At 34.4% G+C, this 22,360-nt stretch overlaps 1 protein-coding gene across 5 annotated transcripts in view; it reads left to right on the top strand.

Moving 5' to 3' along the window:
• Positions 1–18,800, top strand: part of LOC128179823 (protein psiF-like) — a 62,462-nt gene extending 43,662 nt beyond the window's left edge. For 3 of the 5 annotated variants that reach the window (XM_052847501.1, XM_052847493.1, XM_052847469.1), the window contains 5 exons: positions 6,043–6,141; positions 12,245–12,286; positions 12,607–12,636; positions 18,347–18,468; positions 18,560–18,800. In XM_052847501.1, coding sequence (XP_052703461.1) covers positions 6,043–6,141; positions 12,245–12,286; positions 12,607–12,636; positions 18,347–18,468; positions 18,560–18,658 — 392 coding nt within the window. In that variant the 3' untranslated portion in view covers positions 18,659–18,800. The remainder of the gene's footprint in view (positions 1–6,042; positions 6,142–12,244; positions 12,287–12,606; positions 12,637–18,346; positions 18,469–18,559) is intronic. The other 2 variants (XM_052847479.1, XM_052847487.1) reach the window with 2 other exon arrangements.
• Positions 18,801–22,360: the final 3,560 nt, after the last annotated feature.

Genomic DNA, 22,360 nt, shown 5'->3' with positions numbered 1-22,360 from the left:
AGACTTATGAACGTGTCCGGTCAGTCCCAGACAATTTTTAAGAACACAGTCGTAGGAATGACATTCCCGGTAAAAGAAATCATTATGCCAGAAACAGAAGGTAGTGTTAATCACGCCATGCCTGGGGAACGAGAAGAGGTCCTTCCGGAGCATTTGCAAGAATTATTCGGTAGGACAATACCTGAGCTATCAGCGGAGCAGACGGCACAGGTGATAAACATCCTTATTAAGTTTAGCATCATTTTCTCAAGGAATAAAGATGACTTTGGTAGAACCTCGTTGATAAAGCACCATATCAATACAGAAGGAGAAAAGCCAACCAAGCAACCTCCAAGAAGGTTACCACATCATGCCGCGGAGTTTGTTGACAAGGAAGTGCAGAATATGGTTGATAAAGGCATTGTAGAACCATCATCTAGTCCGTGGGCTGCTGGAGTAGTTCTTGTAGAGAAAAAGGACGGTACAAAAAGGTTCTGTGTTGACTATCAGTCCTTAAACAACAAAACGGTGAAGGACGCCTACCCTTTACCGCGTATTGATGACTCCCTAGATCGACTGGAAGGAGCGTCTTGGTTTTGCACTCTAGATCATTATTCGGGCCACTGGCAGGTAGAAATGAACGAGGCCGATAAACCAAAGACTGCATTTGTGACCAGAAGTGGGCTTTTTCAATTTACCGTGATGCCATTTGGACTCTGTAACAGTCCGGCTACGTTTGAAAGACTTATGGAAGTAGTGTTGGCTGGACTTAATTTCAATGTATGTTTGGTATATATTGATGATGTCATTATCTTTGGTAAAACGTTTGATGAAACGCTTCAAAACTTAGAACAAGTATTGACCAAGTTACAATTGGCAGGTCTAAAGCTCAAAGCTGCAAAATGCACTTTGTTCAAGAAGGAAGTTCTGTTTCTGGGGTATAAGGTATCTGGCGACAGAATACAAACAGATCCGGCCAAAGTAGTTGTTGTGGAACAATGGCCAATACCGATTGAGGTCAGTGAGGTGCGATCCTTCGTGGGTTTATGCAGCTATTACCGGAGGTTTATAGCTGGATTCTCTAGCCTGGCAAAACCTTTATTTCGGTTAACGGAAAAAGAAAGAGAATTTAAATGGACGTCTGATTGTCAGAGTGCCTTTGATAATCTTAAAAGTGTTTGACAACTGCCCCAGTTTTGGCACACCCAAACTTTGCAGTGCCTTTTATACTTGACACAGACGCAAGTCAAGTGGGACTTGGTGCAGTGTTGTCCCAGGATATAGATGGTACGACCAAGGTGATATCATACGCAAGTAGAACACTGTCTAAGAGTGAAAGAAAATACTGCCTCAACAGAAAGGAATTGCTGGCTCTTGTCTTTGCATGCAAACATTTTCGACACTACCTGTATGGTCACAAAGTCCTTGTGCGCACTGATCATAGCGCCTTAAAGTGGTTAATGAGTTTCAAAGATCCTCAGGGACAAGTAGTCAGGTGGATCGAATTACTCAGTACCTTTGACTTGGAAATCACTCATTGACCTGGTGCGAAACATGGTAATGCGGACAGTTTGAGTAGATATCCGTGTCGGCAGTGTGGATATGGAGAGAAGGTTGTACAAAGTGTAACACCTGACACTGCTCCAGTTAGTAGTTCTACAGTGCAATGTCTGCAAGAGGGTGATTCTGATTTAAAGAAAGTCAGAGAATGGTTAGAGCTTAATGATCGCCCAGAATACATCCAAATTAAACATGAAAGTAACGTAATCAAATCTCTTTGGTCGCAGTACAAATTCCTGGAAGTAAGAGACAATCTACTCTGTAGAAGATGGGAAGGTGATCGAAAAACCATTTACCAGGTGTTGATGCCAATGTCGGAAAAGAAAGAAATACTCAGAGAGTGTCATGATGCAAAAACATCGGGACATCTAGGTGTTACAAAGACTCTTGCTAGAGTACGAGAAAGGTTTTATTGGCCAGGTTTACAGGCAGATGTCCGAATTTATGTCACCGGATGTCCACAATGCCGGAAAAGAAAAGTTCGGTCTTCTGGAAAGTCACACATGCAAATTGACCAAACAGGCTATCCTTTAGAACGTGTGGCCAGTGACATAATGGGACTTTTACTAGAGACTGAATCTGGCAACAAATACATAATCGTGGTATCTGACTATTTTACTAAATGGACAGAGGCGTATCCTTTGAAAAATATTGAGTCCCAAACCGTGGCGGAAGTTCTGGTGGAACAGTTTTTCTGTAAATATGGTGTACCTGAAATCGTACACAGTGACCAAGGCAGGCAGTACGAGAGTCGGTTGTTCAAAGACATGTGTGAACTACTCGGTATCAAAAAGACCCACACGACGGCGTTCCACCCGAAATCGGACGGCATGGTTGAGAGATTTAACAAAACCTTAGCTACAATGTTCAGCGCTTATGTCTCTGACTACCAGCAATACTGGGATAAGAAATCACCATATGTTCTAATGGCTAACCGATCCTCTCAGCATGAAAGCACGGGTTGCACTCCGAATATGTTGATGATGGGAAGAGAGACTGCTACCCCAATTGATATCATGTATGAGCTTCCAAACAGACTTAATAAAACTAATGTACATGACTGGGTATGGGAACTTAGGAAAACTTTGAATGAGGCGCATGCAAACACGCGCAAAATAACAGAACAATCTATGTTGCGCCAAAAGAGATACCATGATCAAAATGTGGTGAAAAAGAAGTTTGAAGAGGGTGACAAGGTGTTAGTATACTTTCCACAGAGAGCTGTTGGGAAATCACCTAAACTTATGAGTTTCTGGTATGGTCCCTACATCATTGTAAAACAGCACTGTGATGTAACTTTCAAAATCAGAAAAGAAACTGATAACAAGACACTTGTTGTACATGTTGATAGGTTAAGACCTTACGGGACTCAGGTCCTTAGAGATGAAGGCGATAGCGAAAGTTTAGAGAATCATGATCAAGTTATAGATGCTAAGGATTTAGAAAACCATAATAAGGGTAATGATGTCACCTCTGACGATGAGTCTCAGGTGGTACTGTTAGGAAATTCAGAATTGAATGAGATCGAGTTAGCATATGCTGGTCGTAGACAAAGAAAAAGTCCAGCTTGGCATTCTGACTATGAGTTCGATTACAAGGTTTAATGTCATTATGTTATTTCAGATTGTAGGACAGAATGCCGAAGACTAAAGTTACACAAAGAAAACCTTGATTCCTATGTTCCATTTGTCTGGTTAGACTGCCAACTAAAGACAAGTGGAGTGAACACCTGCTAAAATGTGGAATGGCAGATATTCAGAAGAGAAGATTTGAATGTAATTTTTGCGATCATGCCTTTGGTAGGAAGATTGTGTTGGTGAAACATATGCAACGATTGCACCCTGGTCATGACCATTGTATTACCCCACTGGAGTCCACTGAACCTGGGAAATCTCCACCAAGACGCGTGGAAGATGAAGAGGATTGGCAGGAGGATCCAAGAGAACTCTTGTTTGAGGAGGAGAAGAAAAGAGAAGCCGGTAGAACGTACAGAAAGAAGACGTCTCCAGTTATGCCAGGGGTGAAAAGAAGAAACACGGAGACATCAGAACCGGTGACCATACACTTGCCTACTAATGAAGAGATAGAGATAGAGGAACCTAGCAACAGTGCTTTGGTGGTACAGAAGGCGCCCTTGGATGACCAACACTGCTCGTGCTGTTCTAAGAAGAGCAAGAAAGCTGACGCTGAAACACAGACTGATACAAATCTCAAGGCAGGAAAGAGTCAGAGTCACCAGAAAATTTCAGAAAGATGGTGAGACAGTGGAGCGTGTCGAGGAAGATATCTGGAATGACTGAGATTTGTGATGTTCTTAATGAATGTGCTTTTTGCATGCAAATGGTGTTTTGCTGAGAAGAAGATTCTTTTGTTTTACCTAGTAACAGTTGGTTACTTTAACTATGTAAATTCACATGAAGATGTTCTTTAAATTGTTGGATGGCTGCCAAGTTTCATGCATATGGTAACAATTAGTTACTGTGAACTATACTTTGAACTATGTCTCCTTCTGTAAAATAAAAAAAAAATAAAAAAAAATATTTAAAATTATTTGATTCTCATTGATTTAGCGTGCGGGACGCACGGTGTTAGAGGCGTGGGTAGTGAAGCGGAATAGGGGTAGTGACAAGCAGAGAAACACACCCATTAAGTTTAAGTAATAAAGCATACCCGTACACGTAATAGAGTACACCCATCGAAATGGAATGACCTGGTGCCCCCTTAGAAGTAAACTCTCCCTAGGGTATATAAGCAGACTCATCTAGCAGATAAGGCCGAGTAGGTCTGAAACCCACAGCTCTCAGACGAACCCGCAAGAAGGTAATAGAAACCTGATAGAAGTAATTTGTGAGGTTGTAAGTAGGCAGACTAGGGAAAGGAATACTCCTCAGCGGTAATTGGAATTGGAATCTTAATTGGTTGTCGGGAGGTAGTAAGTCTATATAACTGAGGCGCCTGACTTCCTGTAATATTAAGAACCCTTTACCAAGGCACGCGGGGATAAGTATCCCAGTTAAACAATACTAAGTGATTTAAATACGCCTCAAATCAATTGTAAATCAAGTTTAATCATTGTACTCAGGAAGAGTAGAAGTAAAATTAATATATTTATATCCCTTAAAAAGAACCCGATATTTTGTTTAGGTAAAACACGTTACAATATATAATACAAGAAGGTTGCTACTTGCTTACTTCCTCTGGCAGCTGAGAGGCACTGCCGATGAATATTTGTTGAAACTACATCTACCAGTAAAAGCAATGACCTCATGCCGATAATTCCCTCACTGAAAATCTGCATGTCATGCCCGTGTAAATACATTTATTAGGTAAATTAGGACAATTTTCACCGACAAGTTGCAAGTTTTGAACCCAATCCATCTAGAATCAACGAAAGTGATGGTTTATCGCAAGGAAGATAACTCCGCTCATAAACAGAGAAGTTCCGAGTGTACACATGAATAATGAAAAAGTAAGAGATTTACAAAATTGCATGGCAAACTCGAAAAAAGTACAATCCATTAAAAGAATGAATTCTAATCAAACCGCGAAGAACTGAAAACTTTTTTATCGTCTTGGGTACTGGAAAATCTAAAAGAAGGCACTCATACTGAAAGTATTACAATGGAAAGTATAAAAGAGAGAAAAAATAAAATAATGTTACGAGTTATCTTCCTTGCGACAAACCCCTACTTCCGTTGATTCTTAATGGACGAAGTTAGCAACCTTTTTGTATTATATATGTATAGAGGGTCTGATTTTTAAAAAAAAATGTTTGAGGTAATTTTGGGCGATTAATGAAATAACAGGATAATTTAATAAATAAAAAAAATAATAAAGTCCCGAGGGTCTAATATATAATTAGGTGTGGAAGTCGATCCTGTCATCAAGCACCTGTGGACACAACCACTTTGAGGTGCGAGTTACATCAATATGTATAAAACACTTTATGAATTATTACGTTTATACATGTAATGTATTGATTAACAAATATTATCTGAAAGCTTTTTGTGATAAATACAGTGTTGGATACCATTGCTTAGGCCAGTGATGTGACCCATCGGTCCAATAGACATAATTTTTGCGACCATTTATTCAAAAAGATGTTTAATCTATGGCATAGAGAAAATCTATTTTAAATTTATTATATTTTATAAAATAAGTTAGGCATTAATGTAATAGAGAAGAGGAGGGACCACAAGTTGGCTCAGGTTTAAGACCCTTCAGTTTAAAAGCCAACGCTCTACCGACAAAGCTTAAGGGTTAAACCACTAGAAAGTGCTAGGGGGAGCGCGATAGTGAGTCCATACATACATTATCACATCCGTTTCCAATTTCGTAGTGTAAAAGAGACAAATATTGCCTCTGCTTGGGTTTGAGCCTGCTTCCTCTGGCTTGTGAATTCAGCACTCTACATTCGAACTGAAGCGTTAGCCCATTAGCCAGAGCTACAATTTTCGTTAACTTACATCTGCAACATTTTTTATTTTAATTTTTCTTTAACAGAATGCTCAAAGGACTCAGATTGCCAGTGTCAGCCAGGGTTGATTCCGTTATGCCAGAATACAGTGTTTGGGAATGTTTGTCACTGTAAACAAATTAACGGTATGATACACGTTATGCTCTTAAAATCGCAAGGTTCGCGCACATGTCTTTGTTTCCTTTACGGGAACAGTCATAAATGCCCGATCTCGTTGTCGAAAAATTGTCAATATATTTCCCATCAAGTATATTATTCTGCGTTTTCAAAAATATTTGTTATATCTAGAAAACAAAATATATATATTTTCGGTTTTTTGGAGTTCTTTTTATGGAAGCGCCAATTAGTTCTAAATTTTCAAGACATTATCTGACAAAGAATGTTTCACAAATCCTCAATATTTTTTTAGATATTGATAAGAAGAAAAAATTATTAATCCCTTTAGCAATAGGCCCCATTTTAAAGGGCCTGTCCCTTACAGTCATTTCATGCATATCTTTTACAATTTAATGCTATGCTATTGTATGCGATTTTAATGATATGCTATGAGATTTGTATGCTATGCTATGAGATTTGTATGATATGCTATGAGAAATTGAAATGAAGGGCTTAATGATATTGTATGCTATGCTATGGTATGCTATGAGATTTGAACAAAAACGCCTCCATACACAGAAGAGTTCCACACATTTCGAAGTAAAATAATAATAAGCCAAAGTTTACCACAAATCTATTATGTAAACATTTATTTTTTCAAATAAAAACATTTAAAACCGAGTTAAAATACTGTTGTATGCTATGCTATGGTATGCTATGGTATGATATGACGAATGCGATTCTATGAGATTGTATGCTATGGTATGAGATTCCAATGCTATGCTATGAGATTTCAATGCTATGCTATGAGATTTCATTGCTATGCTATGCTATGGTGTATGTTGTAAAAGATATGCTTGAACTGACTGTATCTGTATATCACTGAAAAGGATTACATGTAAGTGTTTGCAACGTATTTTGTTCTACAAGTCGTATCAAAATGTTTTAAGTTTTGAGATAATTGAGGCAAACAGGATTAGGGCCTGTCTAACGCTATCATTTCTTCCTAATGGGAGTTGCTATGACATTTTTGAAGATAGAAAGTCCTTGAGAATGAAATTCGTCACGACTTTTGTCTTATGATGATTTACAAAATACTTTTGTTTCAAAGTAACTTAGCATTAAGATTCTAGTGCCTTACGATCCTTCATTACGTACCAACTTGTCTTTTTGGATCGTTAAACAGTTGCAAAGATTCAAGATAAACAACTGTGTCAATAATGGTAAACATACAATCGTTTTAATAAAACATTATAAATTGAAACGATTTTTGGCCCTCATAGGTGCCTGTTCGAAGAATCTTTCTCCAATTTCTTTATATCATTGAAAATGAGAAATATCAGTTTTAGGGGCCAGCTTCGTAACTCCCTATTGATGGTCGCTATGAACGTTCTGAATATATTAGTCTTTTGGCCCACCTTTAAGGGGCCGACCTTTTGATAGAGAAAAACCGACCCTTTGATAGAGAAAAACCGACCCTTAGATAGAGAAAAACGTTCATAGAACAGCCACTTTTGTTAAATAAGTCTTTGAAAAAATGAATGATAGAAACCCTAACATTTTCTAGAAAATACACACAGGATGAATGACCATCTTTAAGTCCTCCTTAAAGATAGCTTAAAGGTAGCTTAAAGACGATCTTTAAGCCGATCTTTAAGCCACCTTTAAGCTGCCTTTAAGCTATAAGTATTGCTTAAAGGTGGCTTAAAGAAAGCGTAAAGATGGCTTAAAGGCAGCTAAAAGACTATCTTTAAGCCACCTTTAAGCCACCTTTAAGGACAACTTATAGGTCCTTAATGTCCAAACTTCTTTAAGCCACCTTTAAGCCACCTTTAAGCCATTGAAAAAAATTTAATTCAATATTGTGCTTAATTTCCAACAAAATGTATTAACTTTATGAAAGAAAAGATATTAAAACGGTTTTTGTTCTAGAAAGAAAAATGAAAAAAAACACACAAAAAAAAAACCGGCCACGGCGAGAATTGAACCCGTGACCCTTCGTTTTCTAGCATCACCACACATCCTCTGCGCCACGGCAACTTACATATATATGAGCGTTTTTAAAGCGCTAAGCATAGCTGCAGCGCTTTTTTGTCGCCAGATTTCTTATCCTACTTCCACTTTCGTTTTCGCATTTCCGAAATACCGCCACCTACTGGCGGATGCTAAAGAAGTCGTACCTTGGAGAAGTCGTACTCGGGAGAACTCAAAATTATGCAGTAGGGAAAACTTAATATCTTCAAGTTATCCTGCATGCAGATACATTTGTTCTAAAAATTTAAAATCAATCATGATCTTTGTAAACATGCTTTAAGGCAGATTATTATAATTTGTAAATTGGAAACTTTGATTTACAGTCAAATTGATAAAACATTTTATGCTTCAAAAATAGAGAAACACTTACATTAATTGCTTACATTAAATGCTGTGGTTATGATTTTTTTAAAGTCATCAGCATTCTGTTTTCACTGTAACACGACAGCATGCATTAATCATTAAAAAGATTTGTGTATTCTATAACTATGGCATATCCAAATTCTATATCATTTTAATCCTGAGTACGTGAAAATTTTGCAATAACGAACAAACCCCGATTCAAATATGATTCTTAACATGTATTTTCATAACATTCGGTATGATTTAACAGCTTCTTCCCGGCTTAGCGCTTTCCAGTACTTTCAGTACTTTGATTATATCCTATATATCAGTGGATATTGAATCACTGTATTGAATGTATTTACTTGAAAAGATTTTGACAAACCATTCAGTTTGTAACAATCAATTATATCTAATTTATAAATTACATGCATGCATGTATTTAGAATGAAATACGGAACTTGGTCTTCAGTGAACAAAAATATATTATACCTAAATGGAAACCGTTAGGTTCACTATAGTAGGCTTTCTTAGTTAATAAATTTAAACCGAGTAGATATACGTTCATCTAATTTATAGCTATAAAAATGTAAAAAAGAAAATGAAATCATTTCTTTTATTAAATGCATTGATACTATTAGGGTATTGTTCAATTTCCCGCAATTTCCCGGTTTTCATGATCGCGGCGCCGTTCCAATATGTTTAAATATTTACATGTAATTGTATGTACATGTACATGATTTATAAACTATCAATTCTATAACAAACAAAATTACCAATTACCGGTGACGTATTTACTGCATGTGGCAATTGCAAATGACTTGTACATACAATTGTATGATGTGCCAGGCCGGGTATCTTTGACATATTTACCCTTATACATATATTTAAATAATCAACCCCTATTAATGATCACCGGTACATTAATTAATTAGCCTCAAGATTTTACTCTTACATACATGTATCGTTAATTTGTAGACGTAACATCTTTGAAACCCAGAGCTAGGAAATAATACTTTGAAAATGAATTACAAATGTAAATTAACTTTTATTCACTAGACTTATCGTATACTCGTACATACTAAGATTCAACGCCTTTAGAACCCCTGATGTGCACCTGGGCACACGACACACCTGTTGTGTATATCTTGTATATTCTGTGTTAGTTCCAGGGGTTTTCTTAAGTTGGACAAACAATAGACTTTAATTAGATATACACAAACATGCACCTGGGCACACGACACAACTGCTGTGTATATCTTGTACCGGTATATTCTGTGTTAGTTCCAGGGGTTTTCTTAAGTTGGACAAACAATAGACTCTAATTAGATATACACAAACGAACAAAACTATGTCTAGACAAACAAAGCAGTAATATCCTGCCCGATATAACAAAGGCAGTTGAGAGTCTTTTCATCTTTAACATGTATCTAGCAGATCTAGAGTTAGAAATAATGAAAGTTGAAAAAAAAATACAAACCTTAAACCGATTAACAAATTAAATCATGCATTTTTGGTTCATTATCTTTATTTTGTTTAATAACGGATGAACTGAGAGAGAGAGAGAGAGAGAGAGAGATATTTTTTTCACCGATTAATTTATAATAGGAAACAAACATACTTTAATTAGTTTTATGCACATATTAAGATACAGAGACTGCGCTCATCCCTACAATAATTTTGAAACCCCCAAAAAATTATAAAGAATTTTATAACGGCAATCTGTGTCCATCAGAGCGGTGCTGATGATAGCGATCTGTGTTTAATGGAGCGACGATTAAAACCGCCTGGAACACCCCCCCCCCCCCTTCCTTGGAAATTATATTATCACTCGGATGACCCCCTCACATCTCTATAAAAGAGCTTTTGCATTTAATATATGTTTTTATTGTTCAGCTTGATCAATATTGACTTAAAGGCCACTTAAAGACAGTGTAAAGGCAGTGTAAAGGGAGCGTAAATGCCACTTAAAGATGCTTAAAGGTGGCTTAAAGGTAGCTTAAAGAAGTTTGGACATTAAGGACCTATAAGCACTTGCTTAAAGGTGACTTAAAGGCGGCTTAAAGGTTGTATAGCCTTTAAGCTCCTTTAAGTCACCTTTAAGCCACCTTTAAGGACTTGCTTAAAGATGGTTTTTCGCCCTGTGACATGCACACAATTTAAGGGAAAAATTAAGAAACAGTACAAAAACATTGAAGTCTTCCGATGGGAAAAATGATATAATAAGAAATAGTACGAAAAATTAGCGTGTTTTGTTGAAGACGATACTAGACCTTTTAGAATAATTAAAAAGCAGAAGAAAAACGAACAAGTGGCTCATAGGCCACATCGCTCACCCGAGCACTGACAGCCCGCCATGATAAAATCAGCTTTATAGGAGTTATATAGAAAATATCAAAACAATGTAGTTAAATAGATTCTGTATTAAAAGATTTTTATTTTTTTCCATATATTTATGCTAACAAGGATGCTTCCACCAAAGTTACTGCTTGTCCTGGCCGATTGATTTTGAAAAATTTAAGATTGTCTCTATATTTTCTTGATTAAAAATTTGATCCCCCCCCCCTTTGTGGTCCTTCCCAAACTTTGGTCATCCTGATTTGAACAAACTGAAATCTTCATTAACTGGGAATGCTTCCACACAAGTTATAGCTTTTCTGGCCTATTGGTTTTATATTCGAAGATATTTAATTTTTTCTCTTTAAATCGTTCTATGTAAAAAGTCGAACCCTCATTGTGGCCTAACCCTACCCCCGGGGATCATAATTTGAACATACTTGAATCGACACAATTTGAGAACGCTTCCACACAAGTATAGATTATTTCCCTTTTAAAGAGGACCTGGCCCAAAAGCTTCACTTCAACAAACTTAAAAGCCGTTTTCCCAAGTCAGGATGAAATGTGCTAATTTGTACTTGAAAAGGAGTCAAAAATGTAAAAAAGTTTATTGGCGGACGCTGGACAGTAAAATAATCAGAAAGGCTCACTTGAGCTTTTATCTCAGGTGAGGTAAAAAGTCTTCCGTTGAAAGTTATTTAAATGCAATATACCAGAGCTAATACAATATACGTAGACAAAGTATTTTATATTTCACGGAAGTCATAACAAACTAATTCAAAATTAATAAAACATATATATGATTAAAATGTGAATTTATTCCATTTGATGAAAAAACACTTTTTTACCTAATTTTAAAATCATATATTTTTTACCGTAGAGTCCAATAGCGTTCAATATGTGACGTCAAGATAACGCATGTACAAAATACTTTATCTATATATCACGCATAATATCTTGTGTTTTTCAACCGACGAAACCTAATATAAACCCCGCCCCTTACTGTTATTGGCGTTTCTAGAAAATAATTTTTTTTTCTAAATTACCTTGTTCAACCGAAATAGATTATATATCTTATTTGCTCACAATTGTTCAAGAGTCATAACTAAGAGCTAGTTGTCTTTAGAAACTGTTTTTGTTCAACGAAATAATAAACCCCGTCTTCATTTGGTACATTTCAAACATGTAATATGAAAATTGTTAATTTGAGGTTTCAATGTCATTTTGCTTTAAAACCAAATTCATAGAAACATTACATGTACTTTTAATTTCATATACATGTAGTTTAATGTTTACATTACACAAAATTTTATCTTGCAATGTGGTCTCACTTTTGCAGTTTTGATTTTTAATAGTTTTGAGAAATATAGTAATGAACTTGTTTTTTAAGTTATAACTGATTGAACTCAAATTTTACAGCCACCACAGCCCCAACACACCTAACAGTTGCAACTACAGCAGGTTTGTTTTTTCTTTGTCTTGTTCTTTCTAGATTTAAACACAGTAATAACTCATGCAATTGAAATATAGTTACCTGTTAGCTAGAGTAGATTTTTTACTCGAATCAAACAAAAAAAAAACCAGTCGGTAAATATAGTCCAGATACCCACAATCAGGTGATATGAGCATATCAGCATTTTCTTTTAAAAAAACATCCCTTGAATACAACCACTGCATGTTTGGTCTATTCTACAGAATTCAATATATTGATAACCCATTTAACGTAAATACAGTTAACCGTAAAACTTTTAAAAGTGTTAATCATTTGGCCTTTCTTTTAGCAACACAACCCGTGAAAACAACCATAGCAGGTTAGTTTCATTTAAATAAGTATTTTGAAAATAATATCATGAATAAGTTACAACTAGAGAAAAGCTCGTTGCAAAGCAACGAGTGGGTCTTCCGTTAATGTCGAGAGTAAAGCTAGATGATCCTGTAAGAAGCAAAGTCCTTAAACCAAAAACAAGGGTAACTTAAACCAATTTTTTTTAAAAAAAATCCAATAATTCTTGGTATGACTTAACAAAATCCGAATGATTATGAGTACGAATTAACAAAAACTTCTACTATTTCAAGAACGACTTATCAAAAAAATCCACTGTAGTATTGCCTTATTTTGTTAAAAAAAAATGAAAATTTTCAAAAATTGGACCTAGTTCCAGTTTTGAGCAAAATTGATGAATAAAATTGTAAACCCCCCAGTACACCATATTTACCCTTATACATATATTTAAATAATCAACCCCTATTTATGATCACCGGTACATTAATTAATTAGCATCAAGATTTTACTCTTACATACATGTATCGTTAATTTGTAGACGTAACATCTTTGAAACCCAGAGCTAGGAAATAATACTTTGAAAATGAATTACAAATGTAAATTAACTCTTATTCACTAGACTTATCGTATACTCGTACATACTAAGAGTCAACGCCTTTAGAAACCCTGACGTGCACCTGGGCACACGACACAACTGTTGTGTATATCTTGTATATTCTGTGTTAGTTCCAGGGGTTTTCTTAAGTTGGACAAACAATAGACTCTAATTAGATATACATAAACGAACAAAACTATGTCTAGACAAACAAAGCAGTAATATCCTGTCCGATATAACAAAGGCAGTTGAGAGTCTTTTCATCTTTAACATGTATCTAGCAGATCTAGAGTTAGAAATAATGAAAATTGAAAAAAAAATACAAACCTCAAACCGATTAACAAAATTAATTAAATCATGAATTTTTGGTTCATTATCTTTATTTTGTTTAATAACCGGATGAACTGAGAGAGAGAGAGAGAGAGAGAGAGAGAGAGATTTTTTTCACCGATTAATTTATAATAGGAAACAAACATACTTTAATTAGTTTTATGCACATATTAAGATACAGAGACTGCGCTCATCCCTACAATAATTACCCCCAAAAAATTATAAAGAATTTTATAACGGCAATCTGTGTCCATCGGAGCAGTGCTGATGATAGCGATCTGTGTGTAATGGAGCGACGATTAAAACCGCCTGGAACACCCCCAACCCTTCCTTGGAAATTATATTATCACTCGGATGACCCCCTCCCATCTCTATAAAAGAGCTTTTGCATTTAATATATGTTTTTATTGTTCAGCTTGATCAATATTGACTTAAAGGCCACTTAAAGACAGTGTAAAGGCAGTGTAAAGAGAGCGTAAATGCCACTTAAAGATGCTTAAAGGTGGCTTAAAGAAGTTTGGACATTAAAGACCTGTAAGCACTTGCTTAAAGGTGACTTAAAGGCGGCTTAAAGGTTGTATAGCCTTTAAGCTCCTTTAAGCCACCTTTAAGAACTTGCTTAAAGATGGTTTTTCGCCCTGTGAATATTACCAGTGACGTATTTACTGCTTGTGGCAATTGCAAATTGGAGGAACCTTTAGCTTTACGTTTGACATTTACGGAAGACCCACTCGTTGCTTTGCAACGAGCCTTGCTGTAGTGTTTTTTTTCTTATTTTTAGGACCGTTATTTCTCCGATTCGCACCGATTTGCACGAAATTTTCAAGAGTAATAAAACATCATCGTGGCTAAACATTTTGTTCATTTTTTAAATGATGACGTCACTTCCGGTTTCAGATATTGACGATTTTGAAAATTGTAAAGGGTCATTTTGTCCACGCATCTCCTTCGAAATTAATCAATAAAAAGGCTTAACTTTCAGGGATTGTAGATGAATTTCTGTAAATGTACCCCCATGCTTCCAATTATATAATATGCTCAAGGCCTGGACCTCAAAATTAGCACCAAATTTTTCCACGAAATTTTTGAACAGTTTTTGTTATAACTTTCGATGTATAAATATTTTCTTAAAACTTGTAATGCAAAAGTTGTTTCAATTTGTACGGGCTTTCATATGATATCTCGAAAACTATATAACTGATAACGACCATTTTTTCACAGTTATTGAGACGTTGTTTGAATTTTATATGTTTTTTAAATTTTTATTGTCAATTAGTTCGGATTTACGGCCGATTTTGTAATTTTTATTCGACCAAGTTTGTGCACGCATAAACTCAGAGACTATCAGAGATATAATTATGGAATTTTCAGGATAGGTATACCATAGTCTGAAGTTGTGCCTATTGTTTTTGTGTTACGCAAGTGGCGCCATTTCTTGGAACAAGCCAGCGTCCGAAGATTGGGTACCAATTTTTATCATTTTCTTTTCTACAAATTTTGTGCACGCGATTTCTCGAAAACTATTCAACCGATTTCAACAATTTTTTCACAGATGATTGGACTTGATATTACCTTCATACTTTTTTTTATAATTGTTTGTCGTCACTTCCGGTACCGATTTATCGTTCATTTTTACGACCTATTTTGTGCACACAAACTATCAGATATACGAATATGTAATTTTTAGGATTGGTAGACTATAGTCTGAAGTTGAGCCTATTGTTTTTGTTTTACGCCAGTGGCGCCATTCTTAAGAGTTTAATTTGGTTCGAAAATTGGGTACGAATTTTGTTACCCTTTTTTGTACACAAGATTCCTCAGAGATGGCTCAATAGATTTTCTTGAAATTTGCAGGAGTGATAGAACACAATTATATCATTAGGATTTTTTTTCATTTTTTCCAAAGTTCATTTCCTGTCGTCCGTTCCTTGTCCTGCGACAAAAAGCTTGTGACATTGGGATCTAATAAATGATAAGGACTTTAGCAATCAGACTAGTAAGGATTAAAGATCTATAGTTGTAGATGTCTTCAAATTATTTCGTTTTGTTCGTCATAACTTCCGGTCATCACCAGAAGCACTTCAAAAATTATTTTTTATTTGCATTTAATTTATTTCATATAGAACTGAAGTATTAGTATAAATTCTTACATATGTCATCTATCCGACGTTTAATAAAGAAAATAATTCTACTTCCGGTGAGATATCTCAAATATCTCAGATAGTTTTTTTTAAATAAATGATTTACCTATGTCAGAAAATCAAGCGATCAATACACGAATCTAAGATAGATTATATACATTTAATAGAAAATGTGTTTAACCGCTTTCATTTTGTCAACCGTCACTTCCGGTCCTCACTGGAAGAGTTCAAACTAATCAAGCTGTTTGAAAATTTAATTGTTTTTCTTTGACAGTTTTAGTAAAATTGATAAACAATAAAGTACAGTTGTCTTATGTTTAAGAAATACTAACTTTTATTTTCACTAAGCATTTCCGTTTGTCCATTTCCTGTCAAGAGACTAAAAATAACCAAAAAAAACAACAAACAAACAAAACAAACTAAACAAATACTCCACGAGATCTCAAAAACGGTGACGACTTGGACAGTCAAACTGTGTTGGACAATAGCCCTACGTATGCATCTGTGTTAACATCATTTTTGTTTGATTTGTCGTCATTTCCGGTCGTCACCGGAACACTTAAAAATTATATTTTTTTCCTTGTTTTATATATTTTATATGGAATTAATATATCAGTACAAGATTTTATATATGTAAACTATACAATGTTAAATAAGCAAACATATTCTACTTCCGGTGAGTTATATCAAATATCTTAAATAGCTATCCTTTTTACAAATTCGATACCCGCGAGATTTTAGTCACTGCAAGTGTCTGAGACATGAAACTTTTATGAATGATAGACATTCGATTGAAGATGTGTTTAACGTGTTTTATTTTGTCAACCGTCACTTCCGGTAGTCACCGAAAGGGTAAGTTTAACAGACTTTCTTGGGTGTTTTACCTACCTACATGTAATAAACGATGATGTACACTAAGCAAATGTACAAGAAATTCACCTTTTATTTTCATTAATCACTTCCTTTCGTCCGTTCCCGGTCGCGAGACAAAAAAAAACTTGTTTCAACAGGATCTCAGATTTGGAAGACACTATCGAGATTTCATATCATATAATTGTTTTTGTACTGTTTATTATCATTTTTTTAACCAAATTTTGTACACGCGATATCTCGAAAACTATTCGACCGATCTGAATTTTTTTTTCACAAATGATGAGACACTCTCTGAATTTTATATGTTTTTGAATTTTTAGTTGTCGTCACATCCGGTCCTGATTTAAGGCCGATTTTGTCATTTTTGACACCTATTTTGTGCAGAGCTGATCTCAGAAACTATCAAAGATATGACTTTGAAACTTTCAGGATAGGTAGACCATAGTTTGAAGTTTTGCACTATTATTTTGTTTAACGCCAATGGTGCCATTTCATGGAGCTCATCTAGGCACGGAAATTGTGTAATAATTTTGAATAATTTTTTTGTACGTTTCGGTCGGTGTCTTTTTATTAGTTGATATTTTGTTTAGACATATATAACAAAAGTGGTAGAGTATGAAAAGGTCTTTCAAACAAAAGCAAGAAAAAAGGGCTGGACCCTTTATTTAGGGGCCAATAGACTCGTAAAATCTATTACAAATAACTTTAAAACGATCAAGATATTCATTATAGAAGCAAAATTGTTGATCGTAACAATATCTATCTGGAAAGCTTAATGTCACCCATTTCTTAAGTAATAAAGGTTTGTGCATTATCTGAATGTGGGGGGGGGGGGGGGAGGGTTACTTTTGAAATTCTATCGATTATTCATGGTAATATTTAAAACAGAAATCGACCTGAAGACCTACTCGTTACTCGTAACGAGATCGTATCTAGTTATTATTTTTTTTTTCTTACTGATTTTGTGCAGATGATTTCTCGGAGATTGCTGGTTGAATTTCGTCCAAATTTTCAATATTAACGTGTTTTTATCTGATGCTGATAGTTTTTTTTTAGTTTTTAAAAATACACTTCCGGTCGGATGTTATCACCCGTTTATGATTTTAAAAATTCAATTTTGTCTGTTAGGTTTTTCAAAAACGAGTAAAGAGATAGGACAGAAACTTTCGGAGATGATAGATCTACCGTTTTTCTAGTGCACCTGGATCCAAAAAATGTTTGCCGTTACTTCCGGTCGTCACCGGAAGCAAATTTAAAAAAATTGAATATTTTGACTTTTTAATCTTTTTATATTTTCCTTTGAATTTTTAACTTTTTATAGTGACTCTTTCACTGATTCAGAATATGTAACCTGTTTGAAAATCTATTAATGCGTTCTTGAGATAATATGCATCAAAGTCCTTAAGCGAGAGTCTGAGTAGCTCAGTCGTTAGAGTCGTTCAAGCCCCGGGTGCCGAATTTTTTTTGTACTTTTTGCGTAGATGCGTTGATTAACAATTTCGTTTTAAAAGTGAAGGATTTTATCTCATTTACTAAAAAATCGGACGGAAGTCCCACTCGTTGCTCGCAACGAGAACGATCTAGTTCTAATTCTAATTTTATATTCAGTATTTTAGAATACAACTTGAAAAAACATGAATGCACTAATGATCACAATAATTTTAAAATATGGGTGTGTGTATATTTTTTTTATTTTTGAATAAATGTTTTAAATTAATGTTAAAATAAAAATCAATGACATGCAGATGAATCATTTCCATCATAATCAGGAGACAGGTAGTTCAATATTTCTTATGTAGGGTTGATATGCCCTGAATGTGACACCAACCTGACTTGTGTGTGGGATCGGTCCTGCTACCCCGGTCAAGTATGCATGCTGCAGCAATATCGCAGGGATCCGTTCACAGTGCATTGTTCTGAGGTAAATTATCGGCCACTAATTCTTGATCACAATCATATCTGGACTGGCTTTTTTTTTTGTTACTTTTAATTGTAAACACTTTTTTTCTTAGAAAATAGACTGCCTTTTTATGAAGAAGAATATGATCGGCACAGAGATAATTTGTTGCGAAGACCACCAATGTATTTCTAACATCTTACCTCAAACATAATTGCAAAAAAAAGATAGAAAAAATCCTTAAATGAAAAATGTGTTGAAACTGTTTTCCAAATGAGTATAATTTGGTCGAAAAAATGTTAACTGTTTGAATTTATATTTTTATTCGTTTATTGTAGTAAAGTTATTTTAATAATCATTTATTGGTGCCTTGATTTTTTATGTTTAGGTGACACAACAGGTTTTTCGCCATATACTGTCTTTATCTGTTGAACTTAATTCAAAAAATTGTAACAGACATGTTTCCAAAGGATATTCAACATCAAAGTACCCAGCTCTCCAACAAGATGTAACTCTGGAAGTAAAATGGTTCTGCTAACTGAAACAAAAGTGAGCAAGTTCGCATACTCCACAGTCCCACATTACTTGACAATGATGCATATAAAAATGACAGGGTGTGTATGAAAATATTTCTAATCGAAAAAAGGACCAAGGTTTAAACCTTTACCCGTGGATAATCTTTCAAAACTTTCTTTAGTATATTTTATTAGCCATAGGTGACACATGAATTGATTGCAAATTTAAATGTAACAAGCTTTAAGAGAAAGTGTCATAAAAGTGCGTGTTGATTATTCTTATAGATAAAATCCCAAAACCCGATCTGATCTCAAATTAAAAACGATATTTCATTTGCAATGATAGTTTATGAACAAAAATATATGAAATACCTAAACATTTATAGCTAACCTGAATGCACATGATTGTATGATCATTTTGCAATAATATTTTACAGATATTTTTTCATTTTGTCCTTTTTGAAAGATATACTATCTATGATTTGATTTTAATCAATTTTGGAGATCAGGCCATTTTTGATGGTTATTAGCCCTAGTCCTTTGTATGAATTTTATTTTAAAAGGGGAGACAAGTCGTTTTGGAATCTTAATTTTAATAATGGTTAATCCTTATACCTATAAATCAATTGTCGCGTTTGGATTATTGATGTTGTAGGTGATTAAATGTGCAACCTATTTAAAATTAGAAATGTAAAACGCTCCTCTATCATACATGTACGCTTTTTATACAAAGATCTAACAACTTCCCGTATGGAGTCATCTCGGAGCGACTTTTTAAGTAGCCAATGTCGAAATCCTAGCTGGTAGCTCGGACATGTGTTTCTTATCACCGAATAACCCGTTTCTCCGAGAAGCCTCGTGTAGTAAACAAAGCATGCCTCTATTTTAAGTTTGTGCTATTGATGTTTGCATGATTCGCACATATGAGATGGGATAGATAACACTCACAATATAAATGCATCAATAATCTTGGCATAAAACAGAAAGTTGTTAGAAATACTATTCCAAACTATTTCAAGACTTGTTTATCAAAGATTGAATCTGATTAGTTAAAGGGTGGATATCATGCACAATACAAATACATCATTAAAAAAATATTGACACAACATAGAGAGTTATTAGAAATAAAGATATCAAACTATTTCAAGACTTGTTTAGTAAAGATTGAATCTGATTGGTTAAAGGGACCTGGATACGTATTGAGATCAAAATTTATTTATTGTTTTAGATATTGTGTACATAAAATGGTTTTAAAGTACTTGTGCATTTGAAATTTCCTATAGGAATAAAAGAACTTCCTACAGGTATTCCGATATGACTTGATAAAATTCGAAAGGACATCTTAATTTTTTATAGGAAAAATAACTGTCTGATTCAAATTCCTACAGGAAATACCATTACCCTATAGAAAATATAATTCCTATAAGACTTTTGGAAAATCCTATAGGATTGTCAATACTCATATATGTCATATCTCATATGAGAATTATCATTTTCCTACAGGATATTGATTTCCAAAGGCAAACAACCCACCTTTCAGGTAAAACACACATTAAAAACAAAAGTGGTTATATACTCTGTAGACAATGGTGTATCATTAAGTATATATGGATTTTTTCGATACTGCGTCTTAAGCGGGTGCAAAAGTCCCCCTTGGCACTAGCATAATTATCTGGCACAGTCTTATAAGATTAGAATCGATTGTTATGTAAAAAAAGTTTCATTATTTGTTTACTAGTAATGAAAAATAAGAAATTGCCATTTGTTTTGACAGGAAAGCACCATTTGATTACAATTATACCAATACAATGCATTTGTAGACAATGACAAGTTCCGAGCATTGTTTACAAATTAATCAAATTAAGAATCTTAAATCTGTACTTTTCTTGTATATCCATATAAGACTTTTAAAATTTGACAAAATATTTGAAATATCTACATTATCTATTTTGAACATTAAAGAAGAAGTCCATAGCTGAGCAACAAAAGTGATAATGAAAATAGCTTTATGGAGTCATATACAAAATATCTGGATAATGTAGAAGAATAAAACCAGTACAAAAATATTCACATATATTCTCCAGATACATTGACCCCCTTTTGTGGCAGGAAATCACATACTGAGCATTGCAGTTCTCAAGAAGATCTTAAGGACAGATGCGACGTTCCTCAGGATTAGATTATTTTCCTTGATAGATTATTTCCTCTTTAATTGCAATTAAACCCTTCATGCTAACAAAAAACTCTGGTGCATTTCGAGGCTAATTTCGTTTTAAAAAAGACAAAGTATATATTTTCAATTCAAACTATGTATCCAAATAAAAAAAAATCAGATAACAAAAAATCTATTTTTGGAATTAAGTAGTGGAAATTTTTACATTGCGGAGATAGGAAAAATAGAAAATAATGGAAGATAGGTTGCGTCTGACCTTTACTAACTGTTTATAGTTTTGTTTACCTGCATCAAACCTTGAACTTCTTGTAAAGCTTAATAATTGCTTGTATGAGGACCACGTCTTAACAATAAGAAATCAACAATATGTCAAAAGTATTGCATATAAATAATATTATAACATTTGATTATTTTAAGAATAATTTTAATTTTCTTCCCGATTTCGAAGGTGGTAACCTTGACAAATTGAATCGACACTATCTGGGGTTGCTTTCACACAAGCTACAGCTTCTCTGACCAAGACCAACTTGAATCTATACTACCTATAGATCATATGGAGAAATCACGTACACTTTATTCATGAGCTAAATACCACGTGACACTGTTCTCACTAATATTCATGTCTGCAAATTGTCTCCTTTACGAATAAAAATTACATACTACTTTTATGTATGAAATTTGTGTGATTATGTCAAAACTTTCATTTTTTTGAATGAGAACATGTGTTGGGGCAATGCATAGATTATCTGTGTATGATTTTGTCACCACAATCAGCGATTCACACTTCAAATTCACTTTAAATGCCTCTCTATGAGTATCCAACCATTATAGATAATCTAAAAATAGGATTATACCGGCTGAAATGAGTAAATAAACAAATAAACAGCTAAAAATATCAGCTTGAAACAGGAAAGAATTAAAAACTGAAAAATTTCATTCAATTTATAACGATAATTCTTAAATAGAAATATGCAATATGCCTAATTCAATTTAATTCAATTTAAAGCCTAAATGCCTAGTTGCAAGTCTGATAGCTTACTGAGAGTGTCTTGAAAAAGGCTAAATTGAATGTAAAAAGGAACCGACAAGACCTTTTTAATCTGAGTCAAGATTTCTGACACAACTAGTTTGCAATGTGGACTTTGTAAATATACGAGGAACTACTTAACTTATGAATGGCAAGTATTTTTAAAATAATTCCAAAATCCCTTCATGACGCCTTTCATCA

The sequence above is a fragment of the Crassostrea angulata genome, chromosome 1 (genome assembly GCF_025612915.1).
Source record: "Crassostrea angulata isolate pt1a10 chromosome 1, ASM2561291v2, whole genome shotgun sequence".
In the NCBI taxonomy this organism is placed as follows: Eukaryota; Metazoa; Mollusca; class Bivalvia; order Ostreida; family Ostreidae; genus Magallana; species Magallana angulata.
This window is presented reverse-complemented; position numbering and strand designations above follow the sequence as displayed.